This window comes from Mixophyes fleayi, chromosome 10 (genome assembly GCF_038048845.1).
Source record: "Mixophyes fleayi isolate aMixFle1 chromosome 10, aMixFle1.hap1, whole genome shotgun sequence".
Lineage (NCBI taxonomy): Eukaryota > Metazoa > Chordata > Amphibia > Anura > Limnodynastidae > Mixophyes > Mixophyes fleayi.
The window spans coordinates 33405088-33423810 of record NC_134411.1 but is presented as its reverse complement, the minus strand read 5'-3'; the positions used below and the strand labels follow the sequence as shown (position 1 = coordinate 33423810).

Here is an 18723-nt window from a genome sequence, read left to right as displayed (position 1 = left end):
AGTAGTAAAGTTTAATCAGTACCCCCAGGTTCTCGGCTGGAGATCAGTCAAGAAAATATAAATAGAACAAAATACAGATAAGTAAAGGGCAAGAGAGACAACAGCGTTAGTAAATATCAGTACAAGGTGAGACAATGAAATAAGCGAATACGTTAGAGATGATACAATTGGATCAAAGGAAAACTTACAAAGAGGACAAGGAGACAGGGGGCCGAGAGAGCCGGGCTCATGGAGATGGAGCAAGAGGGGGCTTGTTTAGGAAGGGGAGGGGAAGCTAAGGGAGAGGATAGGGGTGGAGGGAAAAGAGTGGAAGGGGAAGGTGGAGCGTGAGGAGAGAGCTGTTTTAGGATTGGGCGGGGTAGACAAGCGTGAGAGGTGAGTTTTGATGGAGCGCCTATCCAAACCCCAATCCATTCCAACCATACCCACATTTGCCTGAGGCCACACCTACTTTCCCATAAGCCCCACCTCTTTCAGGATCCAAGAATTGGGATAGTCCTTCAATATCAAATGACGGCCTCCACCGAATCTCATTTCTGACACATGCACACAGCTGGTGAACGCTAATTGGCGGGGTGGAGCTGACGAGGCGGACTGTGCAAAAGTCCACCAAAGTCCACCTTCCTTCTACTTTACAGCCTCCTCTTTCCCTACATGAGACCTCTGGGTTTATCTCCTTATATATTGCTTGGTTTCGACTAATGAGAGTGGAGGAATATGGGGAAATGTTTTTTCCAAGAAGTTGTAAAATGCATCCAATCAGAAGCCAGCTCAGAAGCAGAAGTGGAAGTGGTCTGACGACGCTCCTCCTCCAGCCCTTTATCTCATTTCAATAATCTCGGGGCCACCAACTGGAATCTTGCTGTAATACTGCTTGGCAAACCTAGATACAGTGATGTGCCTGCGCGGTACTTTGTAAGGAACGTCCTCAGTCCCATTGGCTGGTGCTAACACACTTTGGCGGAAATCTAGCTAGAGGTCCACTGAGCCTTAGGCTATGAGCGCTGCACTGCCTTGTGGGTAATCGGACAGTGGTTCAGGTTAATTGCGTGTAGAAGGAAGATATAAGGAAATACCCCATCCCTTCCCCTGCCATCCATTCCCTGACAGGTCTCGCCAATCTGGGTTGCCGGAAAGTGAGACTAAAAAAAGATAATCAGGACAGGTAATAGGTATCAATAAACTCCAGTCATTGCAGAGAGGAATCAGCTGGAATATCTTATAATACAAAAACGACCTCAAATGTAATTTTGGAGATTTCTTTTCAGAATTCAGAAATGATCTATTTAAATGCATGAAACACTGAGTCAGTAACTGTCTGCAAATTGGCAGCAATTTCAAAGTAAAATAGCAAACTCTGTAGCAGTGATGAAACCCGTATAACATTGCATTTATATACAGACATAAATATGCAATAATATCGCAGGGATACAATTGACTTGTTTTCACATAACGTAGCTACTATGTGCAGGCGGAGCTCAGTATTCTCTATTAATGGGCAGGAATTCTACTGATAACTGCAGGTGAGGTTTATAGCGACGCACAAAAACATTTGTAGTTAAGGTTTCAGGATGTAGGAAGGAAATGTCGCCGTCCTCAGCGGAGGCGTTATCGATTGACCTCTGATATATAGAACGTTTTATTACATCGCCGTTCCTATTACAGAACAGAATGCAACAGCACGACCCTGCACAAGTCATCCCAGTTGTTTCTCCATTTAAGCCTTACTACACCTGAATTGAGGCACAAGTGGATGGTAATCCTCACACTACCTCCTTCGTTTTTTATGGAAGAAAAATTAAAATATTCCTCCTCTTTGGGACTATCACCCCAAGGCACAGGCTCCGATCATTTAGAGCTACCATTAGGCGCACCTAGGCAGTTCCCTAGGGCGTCAGTGTTTAGAGGGCGCCTAAAACACTGAATATGACATTATGATTTCAACACTGAATATGACATTATGATTTCAATGCCCATGTGGCTCCAGTAGAAGGAGCGCCGGCCGCTGACATAGAGGAGAAGCAGCCGGCAACCAGTTACCTCTATCTCAGTGGTAGGCTGGGAGTGTGACGCTGGGTGATGATGTCACAGCCAAGCACCACACTTCCTATGGAATGAAAAGAGGATAATGACACCACATTCACATCAGTTCCAAACTCCACCAGGTACATATCATAGGCAAACCGAGGGGGACAGGGGATGGGGGAGAGGGGGGGGGGGGTTCCTAGTGCCTGGAAACCCCCTCCAAGCATGGGGCACTGTATAATTGAGGTGGCTGGACCCTGCCCCCACTTCACACAGCTCTGCTTGAAAAGGGAGAGCTGCGTGCACCTAACAGTAGTGCACGCAGCATTGCCCATGTATATTATGGGGATAGGAAGAGTTGGAGAGCAGCCAAGTACTGTCTAATATTATAGCCACGCCCCCATGCATGCTGGCCACGCCCACTGGCGGCGTGGTGTGGAAACCCCCCTCTACAAATCCTGCGTTTGCCCCTGCATATATATATATATATATATATATATATATATACATACATACATACACACTGTTTATGTAGCATATAACATATATAAGTATACAACAACCCACAAACATAGGCACAGATTGATTTTACAGGGATGACCGTGAAGTAGACGTACTTGCACATATAAAGAAGGATTGTGGGACTAGATTATTACAGTTTGCAAACGACTCTCACTGTTGTTGTAATAGATCATGCTTGGATAATGTAGTATGCTATAACATTTGTAAAATAAATGTAAAAAAGCAACAAAATATCTATATTGATAAAGCAGAAATCTGTTATGTCAGGAATTCAGTCAATATTAAAGACAAAAAAATAAATAAAAACAAATTAAACAGAAAACAGCCAAGGGCTGATGAGATACTTTGTATACCCCGTCACACATCTGGAGACACACAGAGGACATTCTGAAAACGTGACGTGTATAGATTATAACTTGCAAATGCAAATATGAAAATAAAGTCATCTGAGTTGAATAATAAAAACCAACCATCTGCGCTTTTTAACCTACTTTGTGTTTTGTTTGGGTGCCGTTCAACGACGCTGTTAGTGGGTGTTCTGGTTTATAAAAGCTGGCGTTTCTTCACACACAATGGAATTAAGCAATCTAAGCAAAATATGTGTACACGTGGGAAGCTGCTGTGTGTACAAATGTCGGTGACCGACAAGTAAGGGGCTATAATATAACCACCAAACAGACGTTTCACAATTGCACTGAGCCGGAGTTGCATTACGCCGTCTGTAGTGCGTGTGGGAGGTCTGTTTCATAGTCTTGCATTACTGGTAAAAGGTCCAGACAGAATATAATGGTTATAATTAGAGATGCTCGGGCTCGGTTTTCTGAAGACCGAGCCCACACAAACTTCGGATCGGAGTAGTCTCGCGAGCCGGCTCGTTACTTTCATGCGTCCTCGGATCTGAATCGAGGCAAAACGTCATTGTTGCATTGTCGGATCTCGTGGGTTTTGGATTCCGTAAGTCTCCCCAGGAGATCCAGCGCCATTGGTCACACAGAAACAGGGGTAGCAGTGTTCTTGTCACTCTCCAGTCTCCAGTGACATTGCTCAGTGACATTGCTCACACAGAAACAGGGGTAGCAGTGTTCTTGTCACTCTCCAGTCTCCAGTGACATTGCTCAGTGACATTGCTCACACAGAAACAGGGGTAGCAGTGTTCTTGTCACTCTCCAGTCTCCAGTGACATTGCTCGGTGCCATTGCTCACACAGAAACAGGAGGGGTAGCAGTGTTCTTGTCACTCTCCAGTCTCCAATCCAATCCAAATCCAAAACACTGAACATCTCTAGTTATAATGCCATAATCGATCATGGAAGTTGATTCTTGTTGGATCTGATCAGTAAAATCCAGTTGTATGTATGAACAAAGTTTTATATAGTGGCCTATTCTGTGCTGAGGGAGGAACCTGCTCTTTGCACTATGTAAAAGGGCGGTACATAAAATCACAATATTATTAAATAGTAATCTAATCTCTATCCATTATTAATCTACTTGATAGTACAAGACTATTATTAGTATTATTGATTTATAAACATTTCCTGCAGGGCCATACAAAGTGAGCAGTACATAGAAATCGTAATAATAACATGATTATAACATTTACACCAACATGAAACAATAGCAATAAAAACAATTTGCCAAAGGAGCTTACAATCTAAAGAAAAAAGTGATATATGCGGTTGTAGTGTGCATGAGGACGGAACAGGTGCAAAATTGTAGACTGACACCAGAGTTTGAGGAGCCAACAAGAGTCAAAAAATAAACGTTGACTTGAAGTACAGGGGAGATCACCCATAGTGATTGTTATTTCGGGCAAAGGAGATTTCGAAAGAGGAAAAGGACAAATTCAGCTTTGTCCAACGTCAGATTTAAGCATACTTGCCAACTTTATGTTGCAGCCATCCGGGAGATCCCGTGGTGTGGTGGGAGGGCAGAAGGGGGTACAGCTGGGCAATTAGTGTCATGATGAAATGTCATATTGATGCGGGAGCGGGGCCAAAATGAAACGATTCCCCACGAAACGCATCCATTTGGTACCCGATGGACAGGATGCGGGAGACTTGCCAGCTCTCCCTGGAGTCAGGGAGACCTACCTGGAATTCGGGAGAGTGGGCAAGTATGGATTTAAGCAGCAAGAGGACATGGAGGAAGAGACGGCATCAATGAAGCCAGAAACATTATAAATACAGAAGACACCAATCGATTTGAGCAGCTTTTCTCCAGACGATGGCTATCACAGCTCACCATCCAATTCAACAAAGGGTTAACATCAGAGATTTCTCTAGCCTTAACCTATTCACAGTTGATTAAAACCGCCCCCAGAGAACTCAATGGGGACGGCAACTCATTAATCAGCGTTGGCATTGCTTAGCTTTACGGTGTCGCCGGAGAAGCATCACTGGATCCCTCGCTGGCTCCCATCACTATTCGCCATAAGCCGCGCAGGCGCATTAGCTCCACAAGAGTTTGAACAATCACTTCATTTCGCCACAGCGTTAGGCCACTGGCGAGAGGCTTTCCCATATCGAATGGGAGGGGTTTTCTCCCTGGCTCGCCAAGTAAGCCCTGGCATGTTAACTAGCATCGATAATACATTTTGTATGAGAATGTTTGTTATTTCTTCTCAATGATAAATAGACCTCTAAAGGTCCACTCACAGGGATGGAGCAGAGAACAAGACCGTAGTTTGTTACAGGATAGAGCTTAGAGGAGCAGAGAGTGTTCACCATCTCCAAGGCAGGAGATAGAGCGAATATAGAAGAAGTTTGGAGTAGTGACCTTTTGGTTTAATGAATAGGTCATTAACTACTTTAATTAAGGCTTTCTCTGGAGTAATCAGAATGGACATCAGGACCTATAAAGTCCTGGGGTAATGAGTACAATTCCCGACCATGACCTTATCTCTGTGGAGGTTGTATGTTCTCCACGTGTTTGCGGTCCCTGCGGGTGCTCTGGGTCCCACTCTAAAACATAAAATATATAGTGATGTTTTCTCTGCGCGGTCTATCCACAAAGCTGCCTTTCCTCTTAAAATGCACAATCCCCAATTTATGCAGAAATAGTAGTCTAAATAAAAAATAATTAAGAGAAATGGGCGCTACCGGATATCACATAGGAAAACACAATAAAATCAAAACTGTCCTGCTCTCGACTATGGAATGATCTTATAATGTCTAAAACATAGAATCCAAAACACAAAGCAATAAACAACAAGAAACCAATTCCAATCGTAATACTCAAGAAAGTCTATAAAGTTCAATAACTGTGTATATTCATTCTTCTTTGTTGCTCCAAATCTTTTATGGTCGCTGGTCAGATGAATGAGCATGTGAAAAAAAGAAAATAAACAAACATAGTGCAACCTGTATATATATCAGAATATAAAGGAGATAAAATCCTTTAGAGCCCGTGTGGGAATATTATTGATGGGAACACCACGTGAAAAAAAGAGGAGGGGGAGGTGTTAGACCCCTTCAGGGTATGCACTTACTAGAACCAATCTCAAAGAGATCATATAAGTAAACAACCACCTCGTGTATCAAATCTTCTTTACCCCTTATGGGTATGTACTCACTAGAGTCAGCTAGAAATCAAGCATATCACTGAGCAGATGTCTTCTTGTTCACTTTGTATCCGGAACACCAGATTCCACTCCACCGTTATATAAACATGGGAGAAAAACAGTACTCCATAGTGTAAAATCCTTTTTCAATTTATTTCAAACATATAAAAAACTAAAAGACGTTTCTTGTACAGGAAAAACTTCATGCATACATTCTTGATATAAAAAACTCCTGCACCGAGGATGGGTGGCCTCTTACCCTTTAGCTGGAAACGATAAGCATGATGTCAAATACAGCTCAGCACGGAGTATCCCGAGTAGACCTCCCGCAACTATCGCTTCCTAAAAGGGGGCAAGGTCCTCACACCAACAGAGTCCCGGTCGGAGCGTCTGACGTCACTTACTTCCGACGCGTTTCGATTCAATAATCTTTATCCAGGCATAGTAAGTGAACAAACGGACAATCCCTTTATACATTTCTTCAACCAATCAGGTTGGTTGCAAGGAAGACTGCAGATACAGGAGAAATGGTTAGATGAGAAGGGATCCGGAGTAGAGATGTGAAGTCCAAGAGCACAAGAGAATCAGGAGACAAACCAAAGGGGAAGGCACATCTCTACACCGGACCCATAAGGGGTAAAGAAGATTTGATACACGAGGTGGTTGTTTACTTATATGATCTCTTTGAGATTGGTTCTAGTAAGTGCATACCCTGAAGGGGTCTAACACCTCCCCCTCCTCTTTTTTTCACGTGGTGTTCCCATCAATAATATTCCCACACGGGCTCTAAAGGATTTTATCTCCTTTATATTCTGATATATATACAGGTTGCACTATGTTTGTTTATTTTCTTTTTTTCACATGCTCATTCATCTGACCAGCGACCATAAAAGATTTGGAGCAACAAAGAAGAATGAATATACACAGTTATTGAACTTTATAGACTTTCTTGAGTATTACGATTGGAATTGGTTTCTTGTTGTTTATTGCTTTATGTGTTTTGGATTCTATGTTTTAGACATTATAAGATCATTCCATAGTCGAGAGCAGGACAGTTTTGGTTTTATTGTGTTTTCCTATGTGATATCCGGTAGCGCCCATTTCTCTTAATTATTTTTTATTTAGCCCACTCTAAAACATACTTGCCAACCTTTTAAAACTTCATTCCGGGAGATCCTGTGCAGGGGAGCGCGCTTGGAGGGCAGGAGGGGCGGGGTGCGGTGAATCTCGGGATTTTGGCCCTGCCCCCATGACAAAATAACGTTTTTGACGAGGGGACGTGGCCAAAATGACGCGATTTACCACAAATTGCGTCATTTTGACAGCAAGTTGCCATGTGTGGGATACTTGCCTGCTCTCCCGGGAGTCCGGGAGACCTACCCGAATTTCAGGAGTCTCCCGGACGTTCCGAGTGGTAGGTTAATGGGGCAGGGATTAACGTGAATGACAAATATTCTCTGTACAGCGCTACAGAATTGATAATGCTTTATAAATAAATGATGATGACGATGAACTCAAAATGCACATGCTGCGAATGGGGAGATGAGTCAAGGCTGCAGAGGTATGAAGAGTCCAGGGAGGATTTAATTGATTTAGAAAAATAGAACCACACTGACCTACCCTAAATAATACAACAACCCCTAAATAACAGCTGCTGTAAACAATGATACAAGAGTTCGACATGCATTTAGCGCCATCTTGTGGTCAAAGCCAAGACTAGCAAAACCCTCTGCAGCCTATGTTAGTGGAAGGCTGGGAATTGATAAATGAGGACGACTGGTGATGTGTTTCTATGGGATGCGCTCCCCAGAGGAGGTGGAGGCCGGAGATGGCGCTGGGAAGTACTGGTTTCTGAACAGAGCAACGTGGGAAAGTGTAAGGGGGATGTGAGATAGTGCAGACCCTGAGAGGATGGAAGGAATGCAGGGACTGGCCATGTACTAAGTGCAATACAGCTTAACCCTCCAAATGCCTAATGCCAGGAGGTCAGCGGAGGAATTATTAGCACACATTCCACTTACAGATAAATAAGGACAGCGCACATTAGTTTCCATGTTACAACATTTTCCCAGCAGACAAAAAACATAGTAAATGTAGCAAATTAGTGTTAAGTAGAACAACTATTAATCACAATATTACTCTTAGCTCCGAAGTGCATGGTTCAAATAATTGCTTAGTTAACCCTCTATTATTTTTTCATGATATATTTGCCCACTAGGGGGCAGTGATCAAATATGTCATTTTAACTCAGCATCACAGAAATTCTGTTATTCTGATCCTCTTTTGGAAAAAAAAGTTATAATTTTAAATATATTTACTTAGAAAATAATAATAATATTAATAATACATTATTCATATAGTGTCATTCTTCCAATAGGAGTCAAAGCACTTTGCATGGTTGCAGGGGGTGAGACAGCCAACGTGGATACTCTGAGCTAATATTATATGAAATTCTTCACATCACTCCTTGCCCCATCATTAAAAATAACAATAACTATATACCCATAGCAAGAGGACTTCTGTAGTTGTATTACTATTTGTAAAAAAAAGCCAAACATTTAAAACAAAGTACACAAACATTTCTGTGCAACGAAACAAAGAAAATAAATCATAAAAATAGATATTCAGACTGAGCAGTCCTCGTCTACCTTACGCTCCGTCAGAGTAATCTCAGTACTAGGACTATTATCTCACAATAATACATATTAGCTACATGAATCTTTTATTGTTGCATGCATTTATTAGACGTTAATATTACATTTATTATAATTTATTACTACACTATTAAAGTTCCCTGTGGATCTTTTGTTATACCTACATAACTACACAGATCAGCCACAACATTAAAACCACCTGCCTAATATTGTGTAGGTCCCCCTCGTGCCGCCAGCTCTAACCCGTTGAGGCATGGACTCCACAAGACCTGTGAAGGTGTCCTGTGGTATCTGGCACCAAGACGTTAGCAGCAGATTCTCTGTAAGATGTGAGGTGAGGCCTCCATGGCTCGGACTTGTTTTTCCAGCACATCCCACAGATGGTCGATCAGATTGAGATCTGGGGAATTTGGAGACCAAGTCAACACCCTGAACTCTTTGTCATGTTCCTCAAACCATTCCTGAATAATTTTCGCAGTGTGACAGGGAGCATTATCCTGTTGAAAGAGGCCACTAACATCAGGGAATACCATTGCCATGAAGGGTGTACTTGGTCTGCAACAATGTCTAGGTAGGTGGTACATGTCATAGTAACATCCACATGAATGTCAGGACCCAAGGTTTTCCAAGGTTTCCCAGCAGAACATTGCCCAGACCATCACACTGCCTTCGCCAGTTTGCCTTCTTCATCCATTCTTTTTAATGAATACATTTTAAAACATCAATTATCTCTGACACATAATCACTATTGAATTGTATGTTTAGAATTGTTACTTTGTCCATTTCTTAGCTGTATGGGACATCTATATATTAATAGCACAAGTATGACTTTAATGAGCGACTTATTTCTATGATACGGTTGTCTGAGCAGGGCACATCATATACTAAATTAAAGGTCTTGGTCTGGTGGAGTTGTAATTGGTTGCATAGTTTGGGAGATATTTCGCAAAACGTCCGCCCGCCCTTGACAACTATGCATTACCATTGTTCTCTGGAAAATGTGAGTTGGCAATATACCTTTGCACCTGCTGGCTGCTCTGGAAACTGTGACAGTTAGTGAGCTCTCCCTGTGCACCTACTGGGCGACCTGGAATGTGTCACCTGCTGGGTGGTCTGGAAACTGTGACTGTTATTTGTAGCCCTGCTGGGTGAGCTGCTGTTTTGTCTGGAATCTGTGATAGTTATTTGCAGCCACATATATAAGCACATATGGCGGGGACCTCAATCACAGACTGCTGTAATTTCATTATTCACTTATCCTTGCTTTGTTTACAACAAACATTAAGTCGGTTACCGCCTGGTTTGCCTAGTCATCATTATTATTGTAGATTTGTAAGGCGCCACAGTGGTCCGCAGCGCCGTACAGTATCGAAAACAGTACATACATAAAACAGGGACATAGAGAAGTCTTGTAAGCGGAAGTGAGAGGTGGTTACCAGAGACGAGACAAGGCGCAGGTCAGAGGTAGATCTAAGAGGGTGGGAGGGAGAGTATTTAGATATGAGATTTGAGATGTATGAAGGGGTGTTGTTGAGGGATTTGTAGGTAAGGGTGAGTAATTTGAATTTGATTCTGGAGGACGCAGGGAGCCAGTGTAGGGATTTGCAGAGTGGTGCAGCAGATGTGGAGCAGTGAGAGAGGAAGATCAGTCTTGCAGCAGAATTTAGCATGGGCTGAATCGGGGATAGATGGGCGAGGGGAATGCCAGATAGCAGGAGGTTGCAGTAGTCATAGCAAAGACTGATACAACAATGGATAAGACAACGTTAAACAAATTCTGGTGGTTCAGCTACTGTTTAGTAATTTAATTATTAATTACAGCTATTTGTAGCTAATTACATGCACAGTGAATATCAACATTTTAATTCATGATTTTATATAAATTAATTTACCCTCAATAAATATGGTCTTTTTTTAAGACTTAGTGAGTTCCTCTAATGCACTTTCCTTTGGTTCTAGCATTGCACTAATAAGTTATTTATTATAAAACATATTGATTTACTTCTGATCAGGTACAATCACTGTAGCGCTGCAACAATGTGTTGGTTCTCGGTGCCCTTATACGGGGGTTAGACTTTCCCTGAGGTCCTAACAATAACAGATGTCACACCGACATGGTCTTCATGAAACTATTTAATATTGTGATTAGATTTTGGTGACAAACAAAAACAGATACAAGTATAATAATGATAATATTATAGTCACAGGAATTAAAGTCACCAATATATTGTGGGAACACAGTTTAGAAGAAGCTGATGTGAAACATATTGGCGAGTAGGGTGCTCCATAATCCCCTAAAAGTATTGACAAGCAGCACATAGACTACAGGTGCAAGATGTGGGTTACATAATGTTTTGGAATTTCCTGATTGTCAGATATTCAACACATTGTGTTGAGAATCATGTCTATTGGGATTTCAGAACAATGACACACTGACACTTGTGGTCCCAGAACAATGACACACCGACACTCGTGGTCCCAGAACAATGACACACTGACACTCGTGGTCCCAGAACAATGACACACTGACACTCGTGGTCCCAGAACAATGACACACTGACACTCGTGGTCCCAGAACAATGACACACTGACACTCGTGGTCCCAGAACAATGACACACTGACACTCGTGGTCCCAGAACAATGGCACACTGACACTCGTGGTCCCAGAACAATGGCACACTGACACTCGTGGTCCCAGAACAACGGCACACTGACACTCGTGGTCCCAGAACAACGGCACACTGACACTCGTGGTCCCAGAACAACGGCACCCTGACACTCGTGGTCCCAGAACAATGACACACTGACACTCGTGGTCCCAGAACAATGACACACTGACACTCGTGGTTCCAGAACAATGACACACTGACACTCGTGGTCCCATAGCAATGACACACTGACACTCGGGGTCCCAGAACAATGACACACTGACACTCGGGGTCCCAGAACAATGACACACTGACACTCGTGGTCCCAGAACAATGACACACTGACACTCGTGGTCCCAGAACAATGACACACTGACACTTGTGGTCCCAGAACAATGACACACTGACACTCGTGGTCCCAGAACAATGGCACACTGACACTCGTGGTCCCAGAACAATGACACACTGACACTCGGTGTCCCAGAACAATGACACACTGACACTCGTGGTCCCAGAACAATGACCCACTGACACTCGGGGTCCCAGAACAATGACACACTGACACTCGTGGTCCCAGAACAATGGCACACTGACACTCGTGGTCCCAGAACAATGGCACACTGACACTCGTGGTCCCAGAACAATGGCACACTGACACTCGTGGTCCCAGAACAATGACACACTGACACTCGGGGTCCCAGAACAATGACACACTGACACTCGGGGTCCCAGAATAATGACACACTGACACTCGTGGTCCCAGAACAATGACACACTGACACTTTTATAGTCCAAGAACTGACATCAGTCTCTAATGATTTTCCTATGCTTGCTGCTATTTCTTACTTGTACAGCTGTCAGGAGGTGGTGTATCAGTCTGGTGATTTTCTTCCATTTAATTGATTGCCGTCCTCTGCTTTATCAGCTTGTAGCCGCCAAACAATCCTAAGACGTGTATATTATTGTCCTTTCATAAAGGAATGGCGGGTTGACCAGATATGACATTACACCGCATATTGTCATTATAAATTACAGAGCTCCCTGTTTTGCCCACAGAAGTCTGCGAGAACTCGTTAACACTGAAAAAGACTGGTAATACTTTCTTTCTGGTTGGGTTCCAGGTTCAAATTTTTTCCGCTGTCCAATATTTTATTTTCCTGCTAAATTTAAACCCCAGTAAAGGTCCCTGGTGCCTCGGTTACCCTCCTGCATAGATTTTGTTGAATTACTGTCAGACCAATCACTGCAGCCATTAACATGAACATTCTCCCCAGGCTTAGAGACCATTGGCTGTGGAGCTGGCTTTATAATGTATACAGAGAATCACGGCCTTAAGGTGAACCCATCACCATCACATTGTGTGAGCTGAACCAACATTTATCTTATCAAGCACAGCGTGATGTCACTGGTCCCCAGGCTACGTCCTCATAAATATTGGTTCCGTACAAAATGGCTGCCTGCATTGTGTGCATTTGATGGGTAAACTTTATGCAAGGAACAATTCTGGCCCATCTGAGAGGATATGCTGGTAAACATGGATAAAGCCTCATTATAAAACGTCTGCTCCGGCTACCACTCTGAGAAGTCGCTGTGATTATTTATTAACTATTGTGCTGAAAACCCAGAAAATTGAGTTAATGCATTTTTTTATTAATTCAGTGGCTGCTTTTAGTTCCCTGTGAAATATATATATATTGTAATAAATGCTAACACTCTACACCCTGCCTATCTCTTCTGTCTTGTCTCACTGAGCCGGCTTTTAAGAACGCCCATCTCGAACTGCGCCACCGACAGTCAGCCGTTGCATTTTCCCCGGGTGTTCCGGCCGTTCAGCTTGGCGAGACTGGACGGAGGGAGTAGGGTAAGGAAGAGGTATCGGAATAACCTTGCAAAAATTTACTTATTTTTCTTTCTACAGGTAATTTGTAATTGGTCTAAATGGGAATAATGCTGAACTTGGATATAACTATGTTATATCAGACATTTTGGGATAGTTGTTCTTTAAATAAAATTGGTTCTTCTCTGTTCAGAAGTAACTTCCTGAAATCATGAATTGAAGTAAAAATACACATTGTTGGTTATAGTGAAGATGAGAGGATCTGGTCACACAACCTATATTTTTAGTCACGCCCAAAATGACCACCACCAGGATTGTTAGCTGCAGTTCTGTCAGAACAGTAAAATTATTTTGTTTTCCCATTGTGTTTAATTTACACACACTCAGAGATTTGAGCCAATGGGGAGCATTCTTAAAAAACGGTGCAAAAAAAAAAAAGCTGACGTAACCTTTTAACCAGAGAAAAATGACAGATTACAACAGCAGTTTGGAAAATGAAAGCTTACGTGTGATTGGCTGCTGGTGCCATCGCTATATTCACACAGTTACCCGTACACCAGTTATCATACATGTCCTGACATATATCACAGAAAATGTCTCCATTACAGAAAATTTTGAGTGTCTTACGGTGTCATTAACAGAAAAGAGGGGTACATTCCTGTCATGTAATAGGAATTGGGGGACTTCAATGGTTTCACGGTTACCCGTCCAGTCACACAAGCACAGCGATCAGCGGCTCAGCGTACCACGCTTTTATTTACAACTATATTTTATACAGAAATAAAATGCTCTATTAGATAACTTTGCTCCTTATTTTTTTTTTTATACAACACTATACAAAGCATTTATCATTAACAGAGCGAAACCGGCCTTGAGGCGGGTTTAAGTAACCCGTGGCTCTTCAGCTGTTATGGAGCGTCCAAGTCCAGCCGTGGCCTGCTGAGACCTGTAGTTCCACAGCGGCTAGAGAGCCACAGATTGCCTAATGCAGCTCTAATCTCCGTTCTCTTATTCTATCAAATCCTTCTGCGAACTAATTATCTTTATAAACAAATTCTACACTATATAAGGCATTAATTTGTAGGGAATACTAATCCCCCTCCCCCCCAGTATTGTCTGAATCATCCAAGTGGTGAAACAACCAAGTGTTGTTCTGTTTGTAATTTGTACACGGGTGAGTAGATATACATGGTGGCACATCTGGGGGGGATGTGGGGGCGTTGGAATGGTATAAGGGAACATTTAATTGCCCCCTCACATCTTCTATCAGGGGGGGTATCCAATGCAGATTAGGGGACGCTGACTGTCCTCAGTACTTCGGCACCTTGGTATAATCTTCGTTGTGGATGCTCCGGCAGAGGCACATAGACAGAATCAGACCGATTAGCTAGAGTAAAAAAAGAGGGACACAGTGTGAGGTTTGAAGGAAAATCATGTGGTAAAAGCACGACAGAAACCCACATCTGTAATGAAGCCCGAGGTGGGCACTTAAAGAGCAGCTTCCGCGTAGGCATAGCAACGAGGCAGCCATTTTGTAGGCCAGACAATTATTCCTGGGAAGCTGATTTGACGACCAGATACCAGTGACCTCACCGTTGTCCCTTATTAATCACGAGTAATAGTCACAAAACCTGACAGACACTAATGAGCCCCTGGTCCTTAATCTGCTAGGCTGTATTCTCATAAATATTTCCTCAGGGCACAAAATGGCCGCCGCCTCAGGATGCAGACGACAGATGACGGATCTAGTATTATCCAAGGTAGTTATAAAAGTAAATGGGACATAATCTTACCTGTGGATCACTAAGTAAATAACCTCAAACAGAAAAAGTATCGTCAAAAATTTACTGATCTTTCTACGACAACCGCGTCTGCCTGATGTAACTAACTACAGTGATCCAAGTCTCATAAGTCATGATCTCCCAAAATGATTATGAAAACTTCTATTTTTTTATAGGTTTTTTAAACAGTGAAAAGAAAATGACAAATAAAACTTAGATTATTGTGCTGGAGTTAAACGCACTTGAGGTCATTTAGGAGGTGCAAAATGGCCGCTACACTGCGCAAACGCAGCACCTAGACATCAATTTGCCAGCAGAGGGGGTGATTGTATTTTTATAAGGATAAAAATAACAACATGCAGGTTTAGACTAGAAATACTATAAACAAAATACCCCATTCAAAATCTACTGGAAAGTAGGGACGGTACATTCTCACAGCCTATAGATGGCGCTATGTGCTTCACTATCTATTACAGTTGTGGTTTAAGTAGACCTGACACCTAGACACGCTGAAGGCGGACATTTTGTGGGCAGCCAAATCATTCTGCAGGAACCAGTGACGTCGCTGCCTGACAATAAATCATGAGGTACCGGTGAATTGATCAGCTACATCCATGGGTTCAGTCCACAACATGGTCAGGGGATAGTCCCCTATTTGCAGCAAGGCGTGGCGGGTTATTTTAAGGAGGAAATGTTGTCCAAAAGTGGACAATCCCTTCACCTCTAGCTGCAGTTGTAATTTCTGTAGCTTTCCTCCCTAAGCGCTAATTGTGTAATCAAAGTAAGATATCACCAAACTCTCGTGGAGACACAGTACTGACAAATACATTTAGAAAAACCATAAAACGGTTTTATTTGGGGCTCTATAGTTAATAAGATAAAATCCATTTATTTTAGCAAGGCCAGTCTAGGAACATACATAACTCCCGTTATCCTAGATCTCTACGTCTTGTTTAACAAACTGCTGGCTAATTTAAAGGGGAACGTCATCTTCAGGGAATTCCATTGAGGCATATTTGATTATTTTATTTATACTGGACAGACATGGAACTGTCTGAGCAATGATAGGATGAGATGCGTCAATTTGGCGCTCACGGCCCCGTTACCAGATCACCTACGAACCCACATGAAGGCGTCTAATAAACGATCTGAACGGTAATCATTGCATGGCTTATGGGCATCCTGCTCTGGTCTGAGCCCGAGACGCGGTGTTATCGGGCCAGCTGTCCCCTATCATGAACAATAACGCTACATCAGCGAATGACCACATTACCAGATCACCTACAAACCCACATAAAGGCGTCTAATAAACGATCTGAACGGTAATCATTGCATGGCTTATGGGCATCCTGCTCTGGTCTGAGCCAGAGACACGGCGTTATCGGGCCAGCTCCCCCCTATCATGAACAATAACGCTACGTCTGCGAATGGCCACATTACCAGATCACCTACAAACCCACATGAAGGCGTCTAATAAACGATCTGAATGGTAATCACTGCATGGCTTTTCGGCATCCCGCTCTGCTCTGAGCCCGAGACGCGGCGTTATCGGGCCAGCTGTCCACTATCATGAACACTAACGCTACGTCTGCGAACGGCAATATGTGAGACAACAGATCAGATGATTATTATGGTTGGATTCAATGCTCAGAACTCAGCTAATTTGTTTTCTAATCTGAGGACAATTTCAATAAACAAATCTGCCCGGAGAACAGAATACACTAATGTGGGAAAGTGGACAAATTTTTCGAAATTGTAGCATTTCAAATATATGTTTAAAAGGTAACCATTATAAGTGTATAATTGATGACTATTTTGTGTAGGTAAAAATCTGCTCAAAATGTTAATTTTTTCCTTCTGAAATTTAGATTTCTAGAATGGTCGTCAAACTAATTTTGAGACTCTATATTGTAGTGTTCACTTAATATTCCACACATATATATATATATATATATATATAAATAATTAGATGACATGTTCTGTTTCATCGATAACATTAACTGAACTTTCTGTGGGGGGCACATTATTTTCATTCACATAATTCATTGGGTGTTTGACAGTATTAACTTTTCTCAATTGTTCAACTGTATTTTGGGGAGAGAAACAGTCTTTTTTACAGTGTATCTATTTGTTTTCATAGACAAAGTTCAATCACCAGGTAAGGACCCCACCTGCATTGTTTTGTGGGGAGTATGAGATTATTATATACATTAAAGTAATTGAATGTCAACATTAAAAACAAAAACAAACAAAAAAAAACAAAACAATTAATCTTACAAAAAAAAAAAAACACAACCAAAAAACAATTAAGCTGCTAGATATATTCTAATTGGGAGAATATCTAAAAAACCCAAATGAATAACGCAGGTATATACTAATGAAAAATGACTGTTAGGATGGAATTAATTTAAATATGTAAAGTTCATTAACGGTGTAATAATATTCTAAAATATATGTTGAGATACAACTCGGTACTGAAAAATGATAAAGGTGTTTTAATGCAAACGTTGGCGACTGACAGCATCTGGCAACAGGTGATGAAATGATTTAGCGGTTTGATAAACGCTGACCGTCTTACCTCTATCACAGCGACTCCGATGCACACTCCCAGGATAATGACCAGATTGTCCTGCAGCCAGCTCTCCACTTGCGTCTCGCAGCCCTGGGGGGGGGGGGGGGACGGGACAAAGCTGACGTTCAGAAATTGGGTCACCTTTATATCGTACAAAGTTTAGAGTCATTTTATGGGCTGACCTACTGACACCACTGAAGCACGAGGCCCAACTAATTAGGAACTTGTGATATCATTAATCCATTCCCTGCCGAGTGCCACTTGTCCTCATCGGTGCACGAGGAGGAAGGAAACACTCACTGATCGATGCGTATTTCCATCCTCCGCCGTCAGTTGAAGGGGTGGAGCCAGTGACATCATCGTGATGACATCACAGAGTGGCGTGTGGGCAGCCACCAACACTTGGGACAAAACAGAGTGAGAGAGACCAGAGATAGGGGAGGCTTTAAGAAAAAGCTTTGATCGCCCCCATACTGGCAACTACAGAAACGTGTTTTAAAGTGGGTAGTCCCCTCTTTTAAACAGTGGTACCCCCAAGTAGGTGGGAGTACCACTGTCTGTGATCACTAGTGTGGACGTTGCAGAGAACAATGACTCACATTGATGCTGGAATGTGTCCAAAAAGTGCCAAACTAGGATCAGCAGAAGGGTGGGAAAAGGCCCTCGCTGTTTGCTCGGAAAACAATGCTAAGATGTCTTAGTCTTAAAGTACAGGGACGAGGCTGGAATTAAGGCACTAAGAACTAGTGATTTGTTAGGCAGCATTCTCAAAAATATAGTCTGAGCCCACAAAGTGTCTCCACTGTGATATCATAACACAAAGAATAAAAAATAATAACAATCAGTACAATTATTTTAAACCAAACAAGTTTCCTGAAGAGCTGGCCATCTATCTTCACCAGAGACTCCGATACTCACGGTCTGATAGAGATCTGTGGCGTTGATACTGCAGAAGCCGGACGGTGAGGTCATATTGGTGTTACTGACACAGGAGCATGGGAAGTAATTTGTGTTGTTTCCAACATTTGGATTTTCCGTCCAATTCTGGTATCCGGTCCACCCGCAGCACTTCAGCTGTAACCGAAAACGGTACAAAACGTGAGCCGCAGTACGTCACGAATAATT

General features: G+C 42.5%; 1 protein-coding gene across 2 annotated transcripts in view; it reads right to left on the bottom strand.

Annotated features, from left to right (window-relative positions):
• Positions 1-13911: 13911 nt before the first annotated feature.
• The window catches only part of CD82 (CD82 molecule), a 45980-nt gene continuing 41168 nt past the window's right edge, over positions 13912-18723 (bottom strand). For both annotated transcript variants that reach the window (XM_075188332.1, XM_075188331.1), the window contains exons 7-9: positions 18517-18672; positions 17605-17688; positions 13912-14632 (exon numbers count right to left, since the gene is read on the bottom strand). In XM_075188332.1, the coding sequence (XP_075044433.1) occupies positions 14555-14632; positions 17605-17688; positions 18517-18672 (318 nt within the window). In that variant the 3' untranslated portion in view covers positions 13912-14554. The remainder of the gene's footprint in view (positions 14633-17604; positions 17689-18516; positions 18673-18723) is intronic.